Below are 25,800 nucleotides of genomic sequence, written 5' to 3'. Positions count from 1 at the left end.
TCAATCTCTGGCCTCTCTCAGTGGGTCCGGAATTCCACATTGCCATGAGCTGCGGTGTAGATCGCAGATACAGCTTGGATCCTAAGTTGTTGTGGCTGTGGTGTAGGTGGCAGCTGCAGCTCCAATTGACCCCTAGCCTGGGAACCTCCAGATGCTGTAGGTAAAGCCCCCAAAAGACCGAGAAAACAAACAAACAAACAAAAACAACAAAAAACCCCACAAACCCTATAGGGCTTGCAATTTCACAACTTTAAGTGTTTTCTTAAAATTTGGATAATATATTTTTCCTGCATGTTTTTGGTTATAGGTAACAAAAAAGCCTAATAATGGCTTAATGATTAGGACAGTTTATCTTGTCACTTATCAAGGACTCAAGAGATAGGAAGTTTTAGGGTTGGTTGGGTAGCTTATTGAACTTAGCAATAGCGAGGACTCTTTCCATCAGTCTGTTCTGCCACCCTCAATAGCCTGGCTTCTTCCCTTTCACTCAAGAGATGCCTACAGAAGTTCAGGACTTCTTCTTTTTTTTTGTCTTTTTGCTATTTCTTGGGCCGCTCCCAAGGCATATGGAGGTTCCTAGGCTAGGGGTTGAATCGGAGCTGTAGCCACCGGCCTATGCCAGAGCCACAGCAACACCAGATCCGAGCCGCGTCTTTGACCTACACCACAGCTCATGGCAACGCCGGATCGTTAACCCACTGAGCAAGGGCAGGGACCGAACCCGCAACCTCATGGTTCCTAGTCGGATTCGTTAACCACTGCACCACGATGGGAACTCCAGGACTTCTTTATCTTCACAGAGCCACATCTAAAAGCAGGAGTAGGGAGAGGACGATAGGGAGTGGGTCTTCTTAATAAATTATCCAACTGAGGAAGAAAATCCTTCATAGACGTCCACGGCAGCCTTCCCCTCCAGCCCCAGAAGCAGATCACATGCTCCCCCTAAATCAACAACTGTCAAAGAAAACAGACTTACCATGATCACCTGACCCCATCCAGTTTTTCTCTGAAGAAGCAAAACTTGTTTGACTGCATGGATGCTAACATTTGAATGAAACTAGGTTTTGTTAAAGAGGAAAAGAAAGCAGACCACCACAATTGCTTGCCATATTCTTTTAATTTTTAATTAATTTATGAAGTGTGGAAAACCAAATAGGAAAAAACTCCTCACATTTTATTGAATGAGTTATGTGGCTCTCCTAACTCTATAATACATTTTCTGCTTCACCGCTAATGTACTCTTGATGAATCCTGGAATATTTCTGCTCAAATATCTGCAGGAATAAGTAAGTAAATTAAATAAACAAATAAACAATCAAAGACATAAAATTTGATATATGAAATTTATTTAAATCAGGCATATATAAGAAGCTTTAGAAAAAGTCTACCAGAATTCATGAGAGTGCAAACAAATATATTTATGTACAACTATGTGTATACCACATTTCATCCATCTTCAAGCATTTTTTTTTCTTTTTTTACTTTTTAACATTGATGAGATTGGGTTGCATCAATGGCATCGTGTAATTTCTGAAAACAGATAGCTCCTTATAAAATATATCATTGTGTATGTGTTGTAAACTTGGTCATTGAGGGTCTTTTTTTTTTGTAATAGTGGTAAAAATGCATAGCATGAAATTTACCATCTTAACCATTTTAAGTGTACAGTAGGTAGTGCTATCTGCACATTATCATGCAACAGACTTTAGAGCCTTTTCCTCTTGCAAAACCGAAGCTCTATACCTCCTGAACAGTCACTCCCCTTCCCCCTCTCCCCTAACCTCCAGCAACCACATCCCGCTTTCTAAGAGCTTGACTACTTTAAATACATCATGATTACTAAGTTTGTGCATTGTAGATCTGCATGGTGGGTTTAATGCATTTAAAGTGTATTCAAAGAGATTTCACTATAATGTGGAATTAAAACAAAAATCTTAGAATGTTTAGAAAGACACAGAAACAGAGCAATAGGTATAAATGTGATATGACTAACATTAGAAACAGGTGCAAATGTGATGTTAGCAAATATTTATAAGAGGAATGACTATATTTCCATATTTTCTTACAAAACCCCCAAACAAGCATTTTATGGGATGTAATCCCCTGAAATTAATCCATTTATCTTTATATTCTGGACCTGCCCATTTCATGGGTTACTATTTCATAGCACTGGACTGGTCTATGGAAAATATGAACATTAATATCTACTGCTAACTAAATAACCAAAATATTCAATAGTATATGGAAAGCTTGAGTATTCAGAATCTTAGAGTTGTGTTTCCTAGGCGGGAGAGCGGTGTATAGTAGTACAGAATTGCATTCCATCATTCCATGCTCTAATTGTCCTGGCAACCAATGAGATAGCTTAGCAGCATTAATGTGTGAGATGTTCAACAAAACAAACCATAACCAAACTACTGCAACAAAAAACTATATTCTTTTCCTTTTTCTTTTTCTGGCATGCCTGTGGCACATGGAAGTTCCTGGGCTAGGGGTTGAATCAGAGCTACAACTGCCAGTCTATGCCACAGCCACAGTAACACCAGATCTGAGCCACATCTGTGACCTAACCACAGCTTGCAGCAGTGCCAGATCCTTAACCCACTGATCAAGGCCAGGGATCAAACATATCCTCACAGACACTATGTCAGGTTCTTTATCTGCTGAGCTACAACCAGAACTCTCCAAAACTATATTAAAATAGAAAAAACATGATGCATGTAGCAGAAAGATATGAAGAGCTGTCCATAGGGATAAAGAAAGTTTTTTTTTTAACTTCCTATAGGTTTCTGATTTAAGTAAATTTCTCAAATAGTTCATTCAGTCATCCATGCATTCATCCAGTCTTGGAGGTGATATATCCTGAGATGAAACATTTCAGTATGGACCAGTATTTTTTGATCTAATGGGCTAAAAATAAGGGATGTGGACAGCTAAGGTGATTGCTAAAATGCAAACCTGATGACATCACTCCTTGCTTAAAACTCTGTCATTCAGAATAAAATCCTAAATCTTTACCATGATGTATATGGTCCTTCACGATCTCGACCCTATTTTCTCTCCAGGTTCATTTCTCTCTTCCCACACCCCGTAAGTGCAGCTTTGTCCTCTGTCTCTCCTTCCTCCCCACCCCTTTCCACCTTCTCCCTTGTATGTCCTATTCCTTACACTAGGCCAGCTACCAGGCCAAATCCTCACTTTCAGGTCTCTCTTGTTTTGTTTGTTTGTTTGTTTAGCCACCCCCATGGCATGTTGAAGTTCCTGGGTCAGGGATCAAACCTGGGCCACAGCAGTGACTAAAGCCACAGCAGTGACCGAAGCCATAGTAGTGACAATGCCAGATCCTTAACCTGATGCACCACAAGGGAACTCCTTGGGTCCCCCTTCACTGATTTCCTCTAGGAAGCTTCTGATAAGCTAGGTTCAAGTTGAGTGCCTCTCGCCTAATCTCATAGAACCATTGCCTCTATGATGCCACAGACCGTGTTCTTTAGAAAACAACTGCTTTCTTTCCAGCTTCCAAATGATTTTTTAAAAATATTGACAGATCACTTTCTTTTAGGAAGCAGTAGTTGTCAATTTAAGTACAAGGCCAAACTTGTATCATGACAATTTCAGGTAACACCTCAAATTTGTGCAAATCTTCTAGGGCGTGTGTGTGTGTGTGTGCGCGCGTGCATTTCCTTACAAAGATCCTTAATATATGCAATACTTGGTCAAAATATAGACACAGAAAATAAACTAATATGTTATAAATTATTCACTTATATATATATATATATAAAACAATTGAAATCTCAACTTGTACCAACTCAAAATATCATGCTGTTTATTAAGTTCCTGTTAAAATGATGTGTCATCTTCTTCAATTAGGTCTTCATGAAATAATCTTCTCCATTGTGAACAATAACAAAAAACAAAGGGCATCATTTTCCAACCAGTTATGCAAGGATTAAGTCACATAACTGCACCCTGAGGTGAATTCAGGAAGAAAAAACAGGATGAGGCACTCTGTGCTTTGGATAAACAGCCCCTTAGATAGTTAGATATATATCTCAGGAAAAATTTAAATTACCCCAGAGTCTCCCATCTTCCCATAGAAAAGCCCTAAAATAATTAACTTGAGATATCTGTTCTTTGTGATTAGTAGTAATCTTATACCAAGATGTATGTTGGACTACATATATTTCCTAGGCAAAAAATTAGTATATATATCCTGGCTCTTCCTTTATCTCCTCAGAGCAGTTTACTCAGAGCTACTGAGAGGCTGTTTTCCAGGCTATGGACCCTGAATAAAACTTAAAACTCACGTCTCTCATGTTGTGAGTTTTTCTTTAAGTTGACAGTTGGTCAGCCCCTAATGCTACTACATAAAATCAGCATAATTCCTCCCGTGATAGCATCAAAATAAATAACTAATAAATGCATCATTCATTTCCTGAGGAAATTTTATTATTATTAAAGTGAGAGATATTTTTTCTTTCTCTAGTGGGATTAAAATGAGTGAATCTGCTGCAAAGTATTGATTTCTCTTAAATTCTAATTTTGGAAGTGATATTCTATCAGTAGTTGGAGCAGTTTTTTGAGTCATAATTTTTCTCCTGAGTATTCTTTTTTGGTTTTATCTTATTTATTAGGGACTAGATTAACCTGAGACTGGTTATGCTATTAAAACTAAATTGAGGAGTTCCCGTGTGCCACAGCGGAAAAGACTCTGACTAGTACCTTGAGGTTACCGGTTTGATCCCTGGCCTCACTCAGTGGGTTAAGGATCCGGTGTTGCCATGAGCTGTGGTGTAGGTTGCAGACATGGCTCGGATCTGGTGTTGCTGTGGCTATGATGTAGGCTGGCAGCCGTAGCTCCGATTTGACCCCTAGCCTGGGAACCTCCATATGCCACAGGTGTGGCCCTAAAAACCAAAAAAAAAAAATTAAATAAATAAATAAAACTAAATTGAATGTTTCACTTTAATTAGAAATAAAAGATATATATATATATAATTTTTGCTACATTGAAAAATATAAAGATAAAATATAGGGAACAGGAATTAGTATATAATCTTCCTGTGCATTTTTTAGTCTGATCTTGCATGTTAATTCACAGGAAAGGGGTGATTCTGAACTGCCAGCTCCACCATGGTCTAGGGCTCAGGTTCTTTCAATGGCCCTTCCCTCTGAATTCTAGCTGGCATTTGGAGAAGAGAAGTAGAATTTCACAGCCAGGGTGCAGAAGCCAGGCCTGGAAGTGACATATATACTTCTGTCCACAAAACTTTGAAGAACTCAGTTACATGGCTCCATCTAACTGCAAGAGAAGGTTTAAATCAGTCTCCTTTTGTGCCTAAGGAAAATGATACATGATTTGGTCAGCATTCAACATTGTCTCAGTCATAGAGACATGGCGTAAAAGTGCCTGTGTATCGCATGCTTCTCTGTATTTCAGGACCCAGCACAGTTCTCATTCAACACGTGTTAATGAATTACTACTAAGTTTTCTATAAGCTATATAAGTAAATAAAATACCTTCTGTGGTGCAACAGAATGGGCACCATCTTGGTAGCTGCATCTGTGACCTACACCACAGCTCAGAGCAACGCTGGATCCTTAACCCACTGAGCGAGGCCAGGCATTGAACCTGCAACCTCATGGTTCGTAGTCGGATTTGTTAACCACTGAGCCATGAGGGGAACTCCCCATATCTCTTTTTAAAGTTTTTTTGGCCACACCAGTGGCATGTGAAAGTTCCTGGGTCAGGGATCGAACCCGTGCCACAGCAGTGAAAATGCTTAAACTGTTGAGCCACCAGAGAATTCCAACAGTAGCTTTTTATTGAACCAAATACAGTATGTTAAAAATCTGTGTATTTAAATTTTAAATAATAAATTGTAGTTAACATGCATATGGAGGTAAAACTACTTTCATTATTAATTTACATTTGAAATTACTTGTTGAAGTCATTTCTGATAATATCTAGCACAGTAGATAATACCACAACTGCAGAGAAAAGAGAAACAATAATTAGGGACAATGCAGTAATACAGGAATAATAAATCTGAAGTGAGGAAAAGCTTCTTTTAACAAGGTCTGAATGGAGGTATTAAAAAAGTAGGGGTGTGTAGTTCCTTCTCCTAAGGGGTATATATATTGGAGAAACAGCTAAGGAGACTTAGAACGTTGAACTGCCTCTTAAAAGGTTTCTGGAGGAGGACTGGGTTATGGGACACACTTCAGGAAGCTGGACAAGATGTTACCTGGGTGAAGATCAGCCCATCTAAATAAATGTGAGGTGGCCTCTAATATTGGGGTGATAGCTGGAGAACTTTCTGCTCGCGCTGGGATACTTGGACTGCTGCTCTTTCCCCACCTATCTCTCTGGTTTAGGAACACTTTTCATTATTAGAGAGTGTAGTTAATTTTAATATGTAGGGAAGCAAACCAATTTCTTCTCTTCCCTTCCCTTCCCCCCTCTTTTCTCCCCACCCGCCCCCAACAAGCCCTGAGGCATGTGGAAGTTCCTGGGCCAGGGGACAATACCCAACAGCAGAGATGCAAGCCACAGCAGTGACAAGGCCTGACCCTTAACCCTCTGAGCCACTAGAGAACTCCAAAAACAAAAAAACAAAAAAACAAAAAAAAAAACAAAAAACCAACTTAAAATGTAGTTTCTTTGACTTGATATTTAGCTTATGTTTTAAAAACATGACGCAACAAATGACAAGGACTCTAAAGTGCATTACTAATACAGTTCTGAAAGTGTTCGCGATGAAGGGTCTGATGCTTTTACCGAAACCTGTGGATGGTTAGCTCCAATTTTCTCTTGTACTTCCAAGCACCTCTTCATCATTCTCTGGCTGGATGCTCCTGGGAAATTTTTTTTGGTTCAGTAGATAAGGACAGGCTTTGGGGCAGAGCCTTGGGCAACAGTCTAGCTTTACAGCGCTCTGTGACCCTCTGTAGGTTCCGCACTTTGGTTTTCTTATCTGAAATACTTATCTCACTGGGTAGCTCTACGACATAAATAAGATCATTATCAAGGGCTCAGCAGCCACTTGAGACACAAGTGTGACCCTCGCCGTGTGGGTCTGCGAGAATTGCAGGCCCTGTAAGGAGTCCAGACTAGCTGTGATTATCTCTTCTTTCTTTCCGAGTCCAGCCAAAGTACCCCAAGTAAGCGCGGCTGATCCTGGGCGCACCCCAGGTGTGCGCTCGCAGGTGAGGGCCTTTGCGGCACCCATCAGCTGGTGGGCAAGCCTGGGCGAGCGGAGCGGAGGAGATCCGGAGGCAGGGAGGGGGAGTGGAGGGAGGGAGAGGGGGCAGGGAAGGACGGGGCGGAGCTGCCCGGGACGCTCCCGGTGGCACCGCGAGTCCTGGGCCGCTGCCCGGGCCGGACGAGGAGGCGGTAGCGGCGTCCACTGGCACAACTCTGGGCGCTCTCCACCACCCGCCCTCGGGGGCCGGCCGGCGATTGGTCCAGAGAGCAGGGGGTGGAGGCAGCCGGGCCGGCCGCTGCAGTGGCGGCGTCAGGTGAGAGCGCGAGCCGCAGAGACTCGGGCGTGGCGGCTGCCGCACAGGGAGTCGGAGCCAAACTCTCCTCGCGGCCCTGGGCTTCCCGAGAAGGAAGGGATAAGGAAGCTCTTGCCTAGGAGACGACGGAGCAGGACGGCGCCGGCGCGGAGCAGCCCCGAAGTCGCCCCTGTGGAGTGGCGCCACGCCTTGGCATGCAGGCGACGCCCCCCGGGGTCCGGTCGCCCCTGGGCGTGGGAGGGCGCCGAGTCGTGAGCGAGCGCGGCCAGATGAGCGGCGAGGGCGACTACAACTTCAGGCGGGTGGCGATCCGGCGAAAGTTAAACCTCTCCTACCTGCCTCCCGGGACCCCCCGGCCCTGGAGTCGGCCCTCGTCGCACTTAGGATGGGCCGAGACGGCCACCTTCAGGGGCCAAGCCCCCGCAGACTCTCCAGGTAAATGTCTCTGGAGGTGAGGGGTGGGCGGGGCGTCGTCGCAGGTGAGGGACTGCCAAGCGCCCAGCAGGCATTCGGGCGGTCCAACCCATGATCTCTTTTGTCCCTTCCCCCAAAGGTCCTTGGGCGGCAGGCTGAACTTACCTGTCCTGGAGGTCACTTACCAGGGAATTCCGGAAGCGAAGGATAACTCATTTTAAAAGTTTGGTTAGGAATTAATAAGGCCCATTTTCTAGGTACTGAAGTTCGTTTTTTTCCCGCTAAGTTGCTTTCGGCAGACCTCGTGAAGGACTAGCACCGTGAATGCAGGAAGCGGGTGCTGGTTCTGGTCAGGCACCCTGGCTGTAGATTGACCTTGGACCATGTATCTTGAGGGCTCCGTTTTGCCCTTTGGAAAAAGACTGTTGAGTGTGAAAAGCTGCAAGTCTCTCTTAAGGAAACATATTCCTACTATCAAGAAATAGGATTTTTATTGCTGTTTTTGTATTGATAAATTAAGCTATCAGTAATTTGGTGTTTTGAATTCTGAATTCTTATCAAATCCTTGTCTTAGAAAAAAATCCTCAAAATGATCTGTTCAAGCCCACACCTTCACCTTTGCTCTTTAAAGGCATTCGGTTCTCCCCAGGCAGGCTTGAAGCTATGTAGAACACATTAGGGTTTTTTTTCTTAATTTGCAAGACTTCAAATCTCCCCCCACTTTTTGTGCTCTTATTGTGCTACAACCATCGATGGCTTGTATGCAGACCAGTTATGAGATAAAAATCTTATTTGAGCAGCAGAAATAAAGGTGCTTTTATTCACTTAATTCTCATTTTGTTCATATGAAACAAAGCTCTTATAATGGTTTAAATGTGGAGTACTGAAGCTTAAAAATTTTCCGTGTCCTTGTCCTGAAGCTGTAGCAGTCAAAGGGCAGGAAAACATGGTGGATATGTTACAAATTTATAACCGCATTAGATAAAGGGCCGAAAAAGTGATGTGAGAAAATATATAAACAAGTAACTGAATTACAGTGCTTTAGGTCTCAGTTTTCTCATCTTCAAAATGAAGACTGGTGAAATAATCTCTGAAGTCTCTTCCAGGTTTAGTGTGATTCACTCCAAAATGAGTAGAAGAGTGTTTTCTTCCTTTTTAAGTGAAAATGTGTTACTTTGTTTTGAAGTTACTTATTTATGAGTTTTTAAATTGAGCCAGTTTCTTAAATTATCAGCAGTTTTCAGTTTGAGGGTAAAGGGATCCAAGTTCTTTGCATTATCACTACTTAAAATCACATGCTTAGTTTCAAACTCTTTGAATAGATGAGCAGAAGATGAATTGCCCTCCTAGAAGTAGGAGTGAGCAGTCTGTAAATCATTTCTGCAAGGCAACTGTACTTATAGAAGATGGTCCTTTTTTCTTTCTTTCCTATTCTATTTTTTCTTCAGAGAAAATCCAGAAAAAAAAAATATATTATTGAAATGGAGAACCTAGCAATAACTTTTCTACGTCTCTTACGTCGTCTCAATATTGTTTACAACTGGCTGCTATTATTTTTAGGGTTGAAAAGTATCTTCTTAGGTATGATTGTAGTATCTGTTGGAAAAATGATCTAATGTTAATACAGATGGTCTGAAACTATTGAGTGACCATACATCATTCAATTTGGTGTGGTCAAAACATTTAGAAATTGCTTCCTTCTGGAGTTCCCATCATGGCTCAGCAGAAATGAATCTGACTAGTGTCCATGAAGACACAGGTTCGATCCCTGGCCTCGCTCCATGGGTTAAGGATCTGGCATTGCCATGAGCTGTGGTGTAGGTTGCAGACACGGCTTGGAGCTGTGGCTGTGGTGCAGACCAGCAGCTACAGCTCTGATTTGACCCCTAGCTGGGAACCTCCATATGCCATGGGTATGGCCCTAAAGAGACAAAAAAAAAAAAAAAAATTGCTTCCTTCTTTGAATCTAATCTGCCTTCCCCCTGTTAAGTTTCATCCAACTGTTTATCATTGTCTAAGTAGGCTCCTTCCAAGAAGTGCCAATTTGCTCTGTAGTACCTAGAAAAGTGTATATGAAAACTGTGAGATTTAGATCCATTACATATATAGTGAATGTTACTCATAATTGACATCCTACTTTCCCTCTTGAAGAAGGAACAAAAACTAAGAGGTCAAGAACCTAGAGAATTCAGTTTACTGGCATTGTGTTACATTCTATGATTGCGAAAACCATTATTTTTAGAGTTCTCTGCTTTTTCACCAAAAAACAATAAAGGAAAGAAAGTCTACCAGCTGCATCCTCCATATATATCTGAATGTGAATGTCCCCATCTCGGTGAGGTAATTAAGACATAGGCTTTGGGGTCATATAGCGTTCAAGTCCTTCTTACACCACCAGTTTTACGACTTGAGCAAGTTCCTTAATTTCTCAGCTTCTTCATCTGGACAATGGAGATGACAGTACTTTATAAGATTGTGGATAAAATAAGGTTATATAGATAAATGTCTATAATATAGACATCTTTATAAATTTTATAAGGATAAAGTAGTATTATATAGATAAATATCTGGCAGAAAATGAGCATGCTGGTGAGAATCATAACAAGGAGGAGTTCCTGCTGTGGTGTAGCAGGTTAATGATCCGGCTTGTCTCTGTGGAGGCACTGGCTGGATCCTTGCCTTGCACAGTGGATTAAGGATCTGGAGTTGCCACTGCTGTAGTTGCAGCTTCGGCCCGGGAGTTTCCATATGCTGTGGGGACAGCCGCAAAAGAAAAAAGGAATCATAATAAAGAGTCATTATCCATCTCTGTGTCCCAAAAAGTCTGGCATTAGGACTGGCACATAAGAGACACTGTAAATACTTGTTGGATGAATGAAAATCCTTCTCCTGTGATTTTCATAATAGCTACTATTTATTGAGTGCATTTTCTATACTAAAAACTATGCTTTGGGATACACACAGGAGCGTATATGTGTATGAATTTATTTCACAACAATTTTAATAGGTAGATAGGTAGATAGTATTATGCTCATTTTCCAGCTAAAGAAATTGAGGCACAGAAAGTTACTAACTCGCCTAGAATCATAAGCTGGTACTTATTTAGCTAGATTCAAATTTAAGTGTGCCTGGCATCAAAGGCATTGCTCTTACCACTCAGCACATAAAGCACACATAATTCCACTCGGGTAAAAACATACTGAAAGGAATGTTTTATACACATACATAGTACGATTTTTAATTTTTCTTATTTTGCGCTTTTATCCAGCTTTTTGGGTGCCTTTCCCTTTTTACTTTTCCATGGTTCAAATATCTGAAACCCTTGGAAATGGGGGAGAGTTTGTGTATTGAATATTTTTTCTGCTGTCATTCAAGGTAACTTATTTCCTCAGTTATTCCTTAGTGTTATGGTAATCCTAAAAGGCTTTATTGAAGATGCCTTTCTGTACAAAATGTTTGTTTTTAACCCAAGACTATTTTGATTAGCCAAGCCTTTCTCTGATGTGAAGAATGTGTAAATTTGAGTTCAGGCTTGCTAAAGGAACATCAGCATTGATATCATCATTAATTTTCTCACTTAGGCTTGGTGTAGATCTGCAGATGTTCTCAACAGTTGACATGGATGGAAGGCAGATTTTTTCTAGGCTGTCCTTTTATCCAACATTTATCTCTTTCAATGTGGGTCCCAGATTCAGTTCTTTCCCATTTCACAAGCTCAAGTCCCAGATCTCCCCTTCTGCCGCAATTCCTGGGCTCAAGCTTCCCCAATTTGGGTTTAGATTTATTTTTCTTTTTTTTCTCTTGTCCTTGAGAACCTCTTTTTTTTTTTCAACTTATGATCTCAGCAATCATTTATTCAGTAGCTGGGTGTTTTGTGGTAAAGGACTTTTCATACTGTTTGAAGTGCAGACTTTATTTTAAATTTTTTTTCGTTTTTACAGCTTCACCTGCCATGTATGGAATTTCCCAGGCTAAAGGTCAAATCAAAGCTGCCGCTGCAAGCCAACACCACAGCCACAGTAACGGGTGATCAGAGCCACATCTGTGACCATCTTGCGGCAACCCCAGATCCTTCACCCACTAAGGATCAAACCCATATCCTCATGGAGACAATTTTGGGTCCATAACTTGCTGAGCCACAACAGGAACTACCTGAGCAGTTTTTTTATCTTTTTTTTATTGCTTAATGAATTTTATTACATTTATAGGTGTACAGCAATCATCATAACCAAATTTTACAGCATGTCCCCTGAGCAGTTTTTTGAGTACTAATTTGACCTTTGTTGGGGAAGGAGGGATGAAGATTTGGGTTATAGCAATAAGACTAATTACTGTTTCTTAAATGCTGGTATGGGTTTTATTTGTTCTTATGACAGCCCTGCAAGATAGATGGTATTCTTTTAGAGAAAAGAAAAAAATCAAGTTCAAGTCCTCTACAACCAGCCTAGGCTTCAGAGGCAGGATTTGAACAGGGTCTCTCTGGCTTCAGTATTCACATGCTTATAATAGGAGCTCTTAAGTTTTCCCAGGGTTTTGAAGCAATGTGCAATACAGTTACTATGTGTCATATGTTACAGCTAATGTCATTTGCAACATTAATGAATACATATTATATTTAAAACAATGATCTAAATGAGTAATTTATTTAAAGATTTAGAATAAAATGATTCTTAGAAGCTGATTAATTTTGTGTGTGTGTGTGTGTGTGTGTGTGTGTGTGTTTTATTTTTTAGGGCTGCACCCCCAGCTTATGGAGGTTCCCAGGCTAGGGGTCCAATCAGAGCTACAGCTGCTGGCCTATGCCAGAGCCACAGCAACACCAGATCTGAGCCGCGTCTGCGACCTACACCACAGCTCATGGCAACGCCAGATCTTTAACCTAATGACCGAGGCCAGTGATTGAACCCGCAACTTCATGGTTCCTACTCGGATTTGTTTCCCCTCTGCCACAACACGGGAACTCCTCATTATTGTTATCTTTGTTATGGTGATCTGTGAACAGTGGTCTTTGATGTTAGAGTTGTTAACTCTTTTGGGGCACCACAGACTAAGCTGATAAAAGATGGTGAACTGAATTGATGAATGTGTGTGTTCTGATTGCTCCACCCTCTGGCCATTCCCACCTCTGTCCCTCTCCTTAGGCCTCCCTATTCCCTGACACACAACAGTATTGATGTTAGGCCAGTTAATAACCTTCCAATGGCCTCTAAGTATTCAAGTGAAAGGAAGAGTAGCCTGCCTCTCACTTTAAATCAAAAGCTAGCAATAATTAAGCTGAGTGAGGAAGGCATGTTGAAAACCAAGACAGACTGAATACCAGGCCCTTGTGCCAAACAGCTAGCCAAGTTGTGAATGCAAAGGAAAATTAAAAGTGCTACTCCAACGAATGCACGAATGGTAAGAAAGCAAAACAATCTTATTGCTGATAAGAAAAAAGTTGTAGTGGTCTGGATAGACGATCAAACCAGCCACAGCATTCCATTAACTGAAAGCCTAATCCAGAGCAAGACCATAACTGTCTGTAATTCCATAGAGGCTGAGAGAGGTAAGGAAGCTTCAGAAGAAAAGCTGAAAGCTAGCAGAGGTTGGTTCATGAAGTTGAAGGAAAGAAACTGTCTCTGTAACATAAAACGCAAGGTGAAATAGCAAGTGCTGACTGCTGCAGCAACTTATCCAGACAATCTAGCTCAGATAATTACTGAAGGTGGCTACACTAAAGGACAGATTTTCAATGTAAATGAAACAGACTTTTATTGGAAGAAGATGCCATTTAAGGCTTTAATAGCTAGAGAAAAAAAGTCAATTCAAAGCTTTAAAAGATGGGCTGATTCTCTTCTTAGGGGCTAATGCAGCTGGTGACGTTATTTTATTTTGTCTTTTTAGGGCCATACCCAGGGCATATGGAGGTTCTCAGGCTAGGGGTCAAATTGGAGCTGTAGCTGCTGGCCTGAGCTCACGGCAATGCTGGATCCTTAACCCACTGAGCGAGGCCAAGGATCGAACCTGCGTCCTCATGGTTACTACTCAGATTCATTTCTGCTGAGCCATGAAGGGAGCTCCCAGCCGGTGACTTTAAATGGAAGCCATTGCTTATTTACTGTTCTGAAAGTCATAGGGCCCTTTAGAATTATCTAAATCTACTGTCTGTGCTCTATAAATGGAACAACAAAGCCTGGAAGGCAGCATATCTGTTTATAACATGGCATACTGAATATTTTAAGTCCTAGTACTCAGAAAAGAAGATATCACTGCTTATTGGCAATGCATCTTGTCACTCAAGATCAGATTAATGTTGTTTACACACCTAATAACATCCATTGGGAAGCCCATAGATCAAGGAGTTATTTCAACTTTCAAGTCTTATTATTTAAGAAATAAATTTCGTATCGCTATAGCTGCTATAGATTGTGATTTCTCTGATGGATCTGGGCTAAGTCAATTGAAAGCCTTCTGGAAAGAATTGGTCATTCTAAATGCCATTAAGAGCATTCGTGATTCATGAAAAGAGGTCAAAATATCAAAATTCACAGGAGTTTGCAAGGTGATTTCAGTCCTCATGGATAACTTTGAGGAGTTCAAGACTTGAGTGAAAATAACAGGAGAGGTAGAATTAGAAGTTGAGCCTGGAGATATGACTGAATTGCTGCAATCTCATGGTAAAACTTGAATGGATAAGGAGTTGCTTTTTGTGGATGAGTAAAGAAAGTAGTTTCTTGAGCTGGAATCTATTCCCAGCGAAGATCCTGTGAAGATTGTTGAAATGACAACAAAGAGTTAGAATATTACATAAACTGAGTTGATAAAGCAGTGGCGGGATTTGAGATTGACTCCTGTGGTCTTTTGTTTTGTTTTGTTTTTCTTTTTAGGGCTGCATCTGTGACATATGGAGGTTCCCAGGCTAGGGGTCAAATTGGAGCTACAGCTGCCAACCTATGTCACAGCCACAGCAACACCAGATCCAAGTTGCATCTGCAACCTACACCACAACTCATGGCAATGCCGGATCGTTAACCCACTGACTTGAAGCCAGGGATCGAACCCGCAACCTCATGGTCCCTAGTTGGATTCATTCCGCTGCACCACAGTGGGAACTTCTGACTCTAGTTTTGAAAGAATTTCCACTGTGGGTAAATGTTATCAAATACCATTTCTACGGAGAAATCATTTGTGAATGGAAGAGTCAATCAAAGTCAGCAAACTTCATTGTTTTATTCTAAGCAACTGTCATAGCAACTCCAATCTCACCCTGATCAGTCGCCAACCACCAGCATGGAGGCAAGATCCTTCACCAGCAAAAATGATTACGACTTATTGAAGGCTCAGATAATGGTTAGATTTTTTTTTAGCAATAAAGTATTTTTAAATTAAGGTATGTACATTTTTTGAGACATAATGCTGTTGCACCCTTAATAGATTACAGTATACTATAGACCTAAATTTTATATGCATTGGACAACCAAAAAATTCTTTTGACTTGCTTCATTGCAAGATTCACTTTATTGTGGTGGCCTAGAACTGAACCTGCAATATATCTAAGGTATGCCTGAAAATTCTTTTCTACATGCATTTGCTGGAAAGTTGATTTCAGAAGGATGTAAACGTGATATGTTTAATTTTATAGATGTGAGTGTAGCATGTGAGATTCAGTAGGTTTAAACAGGAGCTCATGAATCTGCATCTTTTGGAAGTATATCAGATAATTTTGATTATCAGCTTGGTTTCCAAATACCTTCCTACTGGCTGCATCAGAATTACTTGCAGTGCTAATTAAAAACTAGCCACTCCTTAGAATGAGTCAGAATCTCCAGGGGGTAGGGTTAGCTACATTTTTAACAAGTACCTCAAATGATTCTGTTGTGCAACCAGCTTTATCAGCTACTGTGCATTCCCAAACATGGGTAAACCCCACCTTTGGTCCTGAGCCCTGACAACCACCATTTTGTAGGTGCAAGGCAAAGAATGATATAAATTGTCCCTCAACCAACACATCATATGGGCTTTCTGTACTTCTGACTAACTTTTTGTCCATTCTGGTTGATTTCTCATTGTGGTTTTTACATTTGTTATATGTATTTTTTGCCTTTCTCTTGTTTCTCAATCTCACCCATAAAATTAAGTAGACTTTAGTTTATGCTGATAGTTTATTATCAACTGGAGTATCTGATATGAACGCAGGTGACGTTTTCACTTCAGACTTGGTTTCTTAGGGTCCTTTGTTGGTACTCTCTCTTTCCTAAACTGGAGGATGAGTCCAGTTTTCACTTAACAGGCTCCTTGTCCTACACCCCCACTTCCCTCTAAATAAGGTCTCCTAGACTTTAAATTTTGATATTCTCTGGGGCTTTCTTCCTTAAACTGCTATATATACTTCCATAGCTTCCCCCACTTCTTCATTCTCTCACCCCATCCTTCTCTCCACTTCCTTTTCTTCTTCTAGGCTGTCTTCTGTTCCCAACTCCAGATCACTGTTCTAAATCAGCAGTGAATTCCCAAGTGTCATCCAAAAGCCTCTTTGTGGCCCTTATTCTTTTTTTTTTTTTTTGTCTCTTCTAGGGCTGCACCTGTGGCATATGGAGGTTCCCAGGCTAGGGGTCAAATCGGAGCTGTAGCCGATGGCCTACGCCAGGGCCACAGCAAAAAGGGATCCGAGCCACATCTGCAACCTACACTGCAGCTCACGGCAACACTGGATCCTTAACCCACTGAGCAGGGCCAAGGATCGAACCCACAACCTCATGGTTCCTAGTCGGATTCGTTAACCACTGAGCCACAACAGGAACTCCATGGTCCTTATTCTTAATTTCTGGCTGGTATTTGCTTTTTAAAGCTCTTTTCTTGGTCCTGATTTCTCTACTTCACTGGATCTCCAAGTTTATTCCTCTGGCTAGCTCAGTTTTCTCCTTTCTCTCTTCCAACAACCCCAGTTTCTCTTCCCCAGTATTTCTTGCCACCTTTCTTCTTTGCTGCTGTCATCTACCCTCTGGGCTTCTTCAGCTTAATCTGTACTGCTGAGTAAATGTAAATGTCCTAGAGGCACCAAATTGCAGTTTTTCTGTTGCAATCCAGCCCCTCCTTCTGACTTTTCTTGGAGATATTGCTATTCTTGCTTTTGTTAGGTTTTGACATTTATTTTAAATCTGCTCTTCTCTGTTATCTACTTCCACCCAGTCAGACACAAGTTGTTATCAGTTCTCCTTCATTTCATGATGGTGGCCTTTGTCCTATTTCAGGCCACTTCTCTTATCAGCTGTCCACTTTACATAGCCACCCCACCCCCCCAATTAATTTTCTTAAATCTGGGTATTGGTCCTATCCTATCGATGGTCAAAAACTCCTAACTTCCTCTTATTGATAGAATACTCTATATCCCAAACTGATCACTTCAATGACGGTTAATTAAACCTTTACCAGTAACCCTTCAGTATAGAGATAGACCTTTCAGAATTCATGCAAACATTTAATCTTATTTGAACTATTAAAGCTGGAACAGTCATGCCTTAGTCACATTTTAAGAGGTGTGTGTGTGTGTTTACAGGAATAAATTTGGCATTGTTTGTAGAGCATTGTTTAGAATTAGTCATCTGTCTTTGGAGTGCAGTTAATAGTGTGGACATTAGCACCAGCAAGTCTTTTGAGGCCATAATCAATTCTGAATTATTGCCTCACTTATGCAGGGATAGAGTGAGCACAAACTCAGCTGCTGTCCCTTCTCGCATATATTCACTGGAATTAACTGTCAATTTCAATTAAACTGGAATTAAACTGTCAATTTCACCAGCTACAGCATCTTCAGAAACTAGGAATTTGCTTCCATTCTGGGGACTGAACTGAGCTGCAATATAAACCTTTGCTGCAAACAAGTATCTGGCCTGTTCTACAGGTCTGAGTTGTTGCCTGAGGCCTCTGGCAGGATTTTGTGATAGGCCACATGTTAATAGAAACCTTAAAAAGTACCAGTGACTTTACCATAGGTTATTTGCATTTTTAAAATATACACTAGTGAGTACATTTAAGAGGTGGAAAAATCATAGGTAGAACCATATAAATTATTAGATACCCCACCTGAAGTATACAGAGAGCTCATTACTTATAGTTTCAAGTGCATTGTAGTATAATGTATGTGAAGTTATCAAACTATAGTCAAATTTACTTAATTAAAATTTTTTTTTTTTTTTGCTTTTTTAGGGCTGCACCTGCAGCCTATGGAAGTTCCCAGGCTAGGGGTCGAATTGGAGCTACAGCTGCCAGCCTACACCACAGCCACAGCAATGTCGGATCCAAACCACATCTTCAACCTGAACCACAGCTCACAGTAACGTCAGATTCCTGAACCACTGAGCAAGGCCAGGGATTGAACTCGTATCCTCATGGATACTAGTCGGATTCATTTCTGCTGCGCCACAACAGGAACTCCCAGCTAACTTTACTTTAAAATAATTATTAAAAACCCTTTGTAGGAGTTTCCGACGTGGCGCAGTGGTTAATGAATCCGACTAGGAACCATGAGGTTGCAGGTTCGGTCCCTGGCCTTGCTCAGTGGGTTAACGATCCGGCGTTGCTGTGAGCTGTGGTGTAGGTTGCAGACACGGCTCTGGCCTAGGCTGGCAGCTACAGCTCCGATTCGACCCCTAGCCTGGGAACTTCCACATGCCGAGGGAGCGGCCCAAGAAATAGCAAAAAGACAAAAAAAATAAATAAATAAATAAAAACCCCTTTGTAGAAAAATAAAGCTTTAAAATAAAGTCATCTTGGAGTTTTCCTTGTGGCTCAGTGGAAACAAACTCGATTAGTATCCATGAGAATGGGGGTTCAGTTCCTAGCCTCACTCAGTGGGCCAGGGATGCGGTGTTGCCTTGAGCTGTGGTGTAGGTCACAAATGTGGCTCAGATCTGGCATTGCTGTGGCTCTGGTGTAGGCTGGCAGCTGTAGCTTCAATTTGACCCCCAGCCTGGGAACTTCTATATGCTGGGGGTTCAGCCCTAAAAAAAGAAAAAAGAAAGAAAAAAAGTCATCTTTATTTCATTTTCAGAAAGTAAACTAACATGCACCATATTAGTTGATGATATACCAATATCGGTAAGTGGTGGTGTGAAATCAAAAATGAGACAATGCCTTGGCTTTAAGCAGTTTCTGTCCTAGAAGGAGAACATAATGTATAATAAACAGGTTGTAAGGCTATGTTGGGTCTAAGAGCAATGATCAGAGTGGTCGTTTGTAGTGGAGAGAAAGGCACATTTTTTGACTGTGCTGCATCCTCACTTTGGGGAAAACTGAACATCTGACTTGTGACTTTGGAATCACCCATGAGCCTATGTTCTCGCTTATGCATCTGATTGGAGTGCCTTACTGCTGACAAGCTGGGAGTTCATAGCAGGTTGGAAAAACAAAGTTACCTGAACATTCCATTCAAAGCCAAAAGCCAGTTAATCAGTATCAGTATCTCTTGTTTGCTTTCTGGATCCCTGTCTTTCATTGTAAATTTTGCCTCCTAAGAGCCCACTAAAACTGGGATCTTTCAGTCCTTTGATGAGTATTTCAGTGTTAACTGTGGACCAGACATAATGTTGGGACCAGTTTGTTGGGACCTAGAAATCAAGGGGAGACTAATACGCTGTAGTGGTTTGGAGTGTGGCTCTGGAGTTAGACTGGCTGGGTTTGAATCCTTCTCTAGCTAATTAGCTGGGGTGATTTGGAACTCTTTTTGACTCAGGTTCCTAATCTGTAAAATGGGAATATTGGAGTTCTCTGGTGGCCTAGGGGTTAAGGATCTGCCGTTGTCACTGCTGTGGCATGGGTTCCATCCCTGGCCAGGGAACGTCCACTTGGGAAATGTTTAAATATTAACTTGTTCAGTATTGTTTTAGGGTTAATACAAACACTGCTCTCATAGTCTGTGTTTCTTTTTGCATCTTTTGTGTATCTGATCTAGCGCTCTCTCCCTGGATTGTGATTGGTTCTTTACACTTATACCTGCTGAGTACAAGTTGCTGCCCAAGGTGCAAACTCTTCTAGTCACATATCTTCCTACCTCCTTCTGTGCACTTCCTGCTTATCCCTCTCCTCCCCTTAGTTCCTGCCAAAACTGCCTTTCACTGCTGGCCTCTCTCCTCATTCTTTCCTCCTGTGCTATCTTGAGCCCCACTTTTATGTCAGATTTCCCTAAAACCTGAATTGTATCACAGAACCACCCTCTGTCTGTTTCCTGACTGAAGTCTGGCTTTCTCTTCTTAACACTGATTCCCTGGTGATTCAAGTGGCAGTTGATCTTCTTCCATGATCCACATAGCTGTGGGCAGGATCTGAGGTCAGTCTGCCCTCGTTTAGCTTTCTCTGATTGTCTTCCACCCTCCTAGGAAAAAAAAAAATCTTCTGGCATTCTCTCTTCCTAGCCACTTCAGCTTCACTAAATTTCTCTTTGTTTTTCTGTCTCTAACTTGAGTCATCCATTGCCATTGCTCCTCAAGGGCCCCTCAAAGTCCATTCAGGGGCTCAATAAATATTGAGTCAACAGAAGAACTCCATATCTTGGCATATCTTGCTTCAACATAAAAATTTTCTGACAATGCTGACAGAATGTGGAATTGGTTTCCTTTAGGGGTGGTGGATTTCTTTTCTTTTTTTTTTTTCATCGTTTTAGGGCCACACCTGCAGCATATGGAGGTTCCCAGGCTAGGGGTCTAATCAGAGCTGTAGCCGCCGGCCTACACCACAGCCACAGCAAGGCCAGATCCGAGCCATGTCTGCAACCTACACCACAGCTCAGGGCAATACTGGATCCTTAACTCGCTGAGCGAGGCCAGGGATGGAACCCGAAACCTCATGGTTCCTAGTTGGATTTGTTTCCGCTGTGCCACAACAGGAACTCCGGGGTCGTGGATTTCTTATTAATGAGGATACTCAAGGAGAGGCAAGATGCCTTGGTGGCTGTAGAGGAAACAGAATGTCAGATGTAACCCTTTCTGACCAGTAATCCCAGCTTGCACCCTAAACATTCTGACCTCAGTGGTTCTCAGCTGTCCTGTGTCTACACTATTCATGTACTCTTATCAGCAATATGCAGTAATTTTGTGCAGGAGTCTATTATTAGAAAAGGCGTGGGAATAGTATACTTTGTTTTCTTTGAAATTTCATGGACTAGATGTCCCTCTCAGTGTAACAGTTCTGATTATTCCTGGCATCCTTTCCAATGCTGTGGTATGTCTTGACTCAAGAGCGTGCTTGAGTTTTTAGGCTCTGGGTTGCTCCTCCACTGAAAGGCCTCAGACTGGTTGTCAGGAGTTTCATTATCTCATACCTTTTATTTTTCATTTCCTGTTGCTGGTGTCCTCTCCTTGAAGTCTTTTTTTTTTTTTTTTCTTCCTTCGTTATTTCTCACTATTAGGACTTGGCTTTTAAGGTCAAAACTAATAGTACTCCTTTCTTCTGCCCATCTCTAATGTGCTTTCTTTAAAAAGCAATCTGAGAGGCAGAAACGAGGTATGATTATTAGGACTTGGCTTTTAAGGTCAAAATTTCTAATAGTATTCCTTTCTTATGCCCATCTCTAATGTGCTTTCTTTAAAAGGCAATCTGAGAGGCAGAAACGAGGTATGATTATTAGGATGTGGCTTTTAAGGTCAAAACTTCTAATAGTAATGGAGAAGACACTTTCCTTGATATTTTTGTCCAGTTTATCCATGGATGAAGAAAGGAGTACCTTTCTTCTGCCCATCTCTAATGTGCTTTCTTTAAAAAGCAATCTGAGAGGCAGAAACTAGGTATGATTAGAAGCAAGATTTTAGCTCCTAGCTCTCATAGAAAAGGATGAGACTGTGGAACGTTAGAGACCTGAAGGATCACTGTATTACTTTCCATCTCTTAATGTATTTCATCAGTTGTAAAATACGTGATGAAATCTTTTTCACATTTTAAGATTCCCGAAATTGGGACGCTCTTTTTCAATTGGTGGTGGTTAAAAAATTGTGAGTCATTGAAATGTAGATCAGCCTAAATTTTAAAATTTAACTGCATAATCTTTATTGCTTCTGAATAGTAGCAAAGATTATGAATATTCCTGGATATATAACTGAAAACATTGAGTAACATTCCCACCCCCCTCCTCTAAGCCCCAAACTTACTATGTGTGGTTATATCTTCTATATCTCTGACTACTTCAGCCTATTAATTATAATTACTTATAATTAACAATCATATAATAATTGAAACAATAATAGCTATCATTTATTGGGCACTGACTTTTTTGGTAGACACCATTCAAAGTGCTTTACATGCACAAACTCACTTAATCATCACAAGTAGGACCTGTAATCCCGATTGTACACAAGGGGAACTAGAAGCCCAGACAGGAGTTCCTGTTGTGGCCCAGTGGAAACAAATCCGACTAGGAACCATGAGGTTGTGGGTTCGATCCCTGGCCTTGCTTGGTGGGTTAAGGATCTGGTGTTGCTGTGAGCTGTGGTGTAGGTCGCAGACGCAGCTTGGATCATGCATTGCTGTGGCCCTGGTGTAGGCCGGTGGCTACAGCTCCGATTGCTCCGATTGGACCCCTGGCCTGGGAACCTCCATATGCAGCCCTAAAAATAGAAAAAGACAAAAAAAAAAAGACAAAAAAAAAGAAGCCCAGACAGATTAAGTAATGTGTCCAAGTTTACTTGGCAGGGAGGCAGGGTTTAAACCCAGGCTCCTAACCTTTGTACTTTCCTACCTTCCATAATTTCTTTTCTTTTCTTTTTTTTTTTGCTTTTTAGGGCTGCATCCCCAGCATATGGAGGTTCCCAGGCTAGGGGTTGAGTCCCACTGGCCTACACCACAGCCACAGCAACACCAGATCCAAGCCAAGTCTGCGATCTACACCACAGCTCATGGCAATACCAGATCCTTAAGCCACTAAGAGAGGCTGGGAATTGAACCTGCATCCTCATGGATCCTAGTTAGGTTCATTAACTGCTGAGCCACGTAGGGAACTCCCTCCCATGAATTCCTTATTGCCAGTTTTTAACATCTCTGAATATAGAGATACTAATTATTGATCTTCAGTAATGGAGAAGACACTTTCCTTGATGTTTTCATCCCATTTATCAATAGTATTAAAAATAAGAACAATCCTGTTTGGTCTATTGCAGCTGAGGAAAGAGAAAAAGGACATTTTCAAGGAAAAGGAAACCATATTCTTAGAGGTAGCTTTCTGGTCTTTGCTGTGCAATCAGACCTCTTGTGAATACTCACCAAATTCAGGCCTCTACTGCTTTCTTTCTAGAAACTTATTTGACTGTATTAAGTGTATAATATCTTATTAGTACGGTGATGCTTATGTACTAAACTTTGAAATTATGTAAATAATATTAATTTTCAAGAATCCTGCTAAATTTGAGATGTCTTGCAAAAATAGGCAACACTGGAGTTCCCTTGTGGCTGAGCAGGTTGGGGGTCCTGCATTTTCACTGCTGTGGCTCTGGTTACAGCTGTGGTGAAAGTTCAGTCCTTGGCCCAGGAACTTCACATACCGTGGGCATGGCCAAACCACCCCCTCCAAAAAAAACCCGCAAAACCCCTAAAGAACAAAACAAAACAAAAACAGACAAAACTGCTTTTCTCCTCTTTTCCTCCATTTTAAAAAAACCTATAATGGATGGCTATATAATAGAATGTATAGAATAATATAGAATGTATATATTAATATACTAACTATAAATACATATAATATATATGTATAATTATGTATGCATAATATATAAGTGTATATATAGTATTAATATATCAATACCATGATCCTATTGGCAAACCACTTTAATTTTTCTAATTAAGAGAATTATGCATAGTTTTTTTTTGCTCTGTTAACATCTTAGTGTAATAACAGCGTGGGTGTGAGTAGTCACACTCAGAGAGGCCATCCCCATGGAAGAACTAGGAACTGACTAGGGTGCTAATTAGAGCCCTTTATAGTCCTTTATAGAAAGTGGTAAACTCAGGCCACCGGTTATGAAAACAGTGAAAAGAAGGGAGGAGAAGGATTCAGGAACAAGCAAGGCGTGAACTGCCAATGATGGCAGTCATTGTTCTAAAGTCAGTGTGGTGCCCAGTATAAGCTCATTTTCATTGAAAACCAGTGCTGATTTCTGAGTTCTGGAACTGAATGACCAACTTGTATGTTTTTGTTAACATGGGAGATTTGTCTTAACCACATTGTGGTGATTGGGTGGTAGAAAAGAAAGAGAAAGTCAAGATAATCACACAACCCCACCTTCAGTGGGCAGCTGTCATCACACAATGTCTGAAGGCCTGTAGTGAGCAAGCTGGCTGGGGTGGGGCAGGTGCTTCTCTTCCTCATGTTTCTTGATGGTGGCTCATTTCCGTAAACGTAAAAAAAAAAAAAAATTATGTTGGCAATTCCATCTATCATTGATGCATTAAATGTCCTTACCTTATTTCAGAATATTCATTCTTGCCTAACTTTCGTTAATTTTTGATTTCTGGCATAGATTCCTGGGTCACTACAATTTATACTTTTTCATCTAGAAAAGGGTATTTTTATTCTCACTCCTTATTTTGGATCTCAAAGCCAGTTCCTTACAATTAGTTCCTGCAAGTACAATAGTGGCTCATTTAGAAAATGGGCTTTGTTATGGACATTTGGAAAACTTTAGTAGTTTATGTCTGCTTATTTTCCTTTATCCAGAAACACCCCTCCTCCAAAAATAGATTAAAAGAGAATAATTTCCCTTTATTAATTTTTTTCTCTTGTGTTTCCTTTTTGGCTGCCCTGAGGCACGTGGAATTCTCAGGCCAAGGGTTGGATCTAAGCTAAAGTTGCCACCTATGCCATAGCTGTAGCAATGCTGGATCCTTTAACCCAAGTGCTGGGCTGGGGATCAAAACTGTGTCTTGGTACTGCAGAGATACCACCAATCCCATTGCTCCACAGTGGGAACTCCTTAATTCTTTCTTTTAATATTTTTCCCTTTGCTCATATGTTATGTTACACACCTTTTTACTTTTTCTTTTTACGGCTGCACCTGTGGCATATGGAAGTTCCCAGGCTAGAGGTCAAATCAGAGCTGCAGTGCAGGCCTATGCCATAGCCACAGCAACAGTGGATCCAAGCCACGCCTGCAGCCTAAGCTGTAGCATGCAGCAATGCTGGATCCTTAACCCACTGAGGGAGGCCAGAGATCAGACCTGCATCCTCACGGACACTATGTCACGATCTTAACCTGCTAAGCCACAATGGGAACTCCTGATACAACTTCTTACTGTAGGACCCGAAAAGCTTGACTAATAGAAAATTTCAGTCAGTTAAAAGCTTACTTTCAATGCTTAACAAGTATCGAGTTCATCTGCTTCATATCTTTACTTAAATACACCTTCTCACTGAGGCCTTTCCCTGGCTACCTTATTTACAATTAGAAGCCCCACTCCTATACTCTTTCCTTTCTTTTTTTTTCCCTCATAGGGTTGTACCTGCGGCATGTGGAGTTCCCAGGCTAGGGGGCAAATACAAGCTACAGCTGCTGGCCTATGCCACAGCCACAGCAAGTGGGGTCCAAGCCCTGTCTGCTATCTTCACCACAGCTCATGGCAACACCGGATCCCTGACCCACTAAGAGAGGCCGGGAATTGAACCCGTATCCTTATGGATACTAGTTTCTGCTGTGCTACAATGGGAACTCCCTCCTATATTCTTTCCTTGTCTTATTTTTCTCTACAACCACTATCTAACTTTGTCTTTTTTAGCATCTTATTTTCTGCCCCTCCATTCCTACCCTAATATATACTAAACTCCATAAGAGCAGGGGTTTTTGTCTGCATTCTCTTTTCCAAAGGCAGGATGCTGTTAAGATGTTTGATGCAGACACTGCTGAGCTT

General features: G+C 41.3%; 1 protein-coding gene across 1 annotated transcript in view; it reads left to right on the top strand.

Moving 5' to 3' along the window:
• The first annotated feature begins 7,581 nt into the window (after positions 1-7,581).
• FGD4 (FYVE, RhoGEF and PH domain containing 4) overlaps positions 7,582-25,800 on the top strand; it is a 190,253-nt gene continuing 172,034 nt past the window's right edge. The window contains exon 1 of the mRNA XM_047787251.1: positions 7,582-7,959. Coding sequence (XP_047643207.1) covers positions 7,719-7,959 — 241 coding nt within the window. The 5' untranslated portion in view covers positions 7,582-7,718. The remainder of the gene's footprint in view (positions 7,960-25,800) is intronic.

This window comes from Phacochoerus africanus, chromosome 7 (genome assembly GCF_016906955.1).
Source record: "Phacochoerus africanus isolate WHEZ1 chromosome 7, ROS_Pafr_v1, whole genome shotgun sequence".
Lineage (NCBI taxonomy): Eukaryota > Metazoa > Chordata > Mammalia > Artiodactyla > Suidae > Phacochoerus > Phacochoerus africanus.
This window is presented reverse-complemented; position numbering and strand designations above follow the sequence as displayed.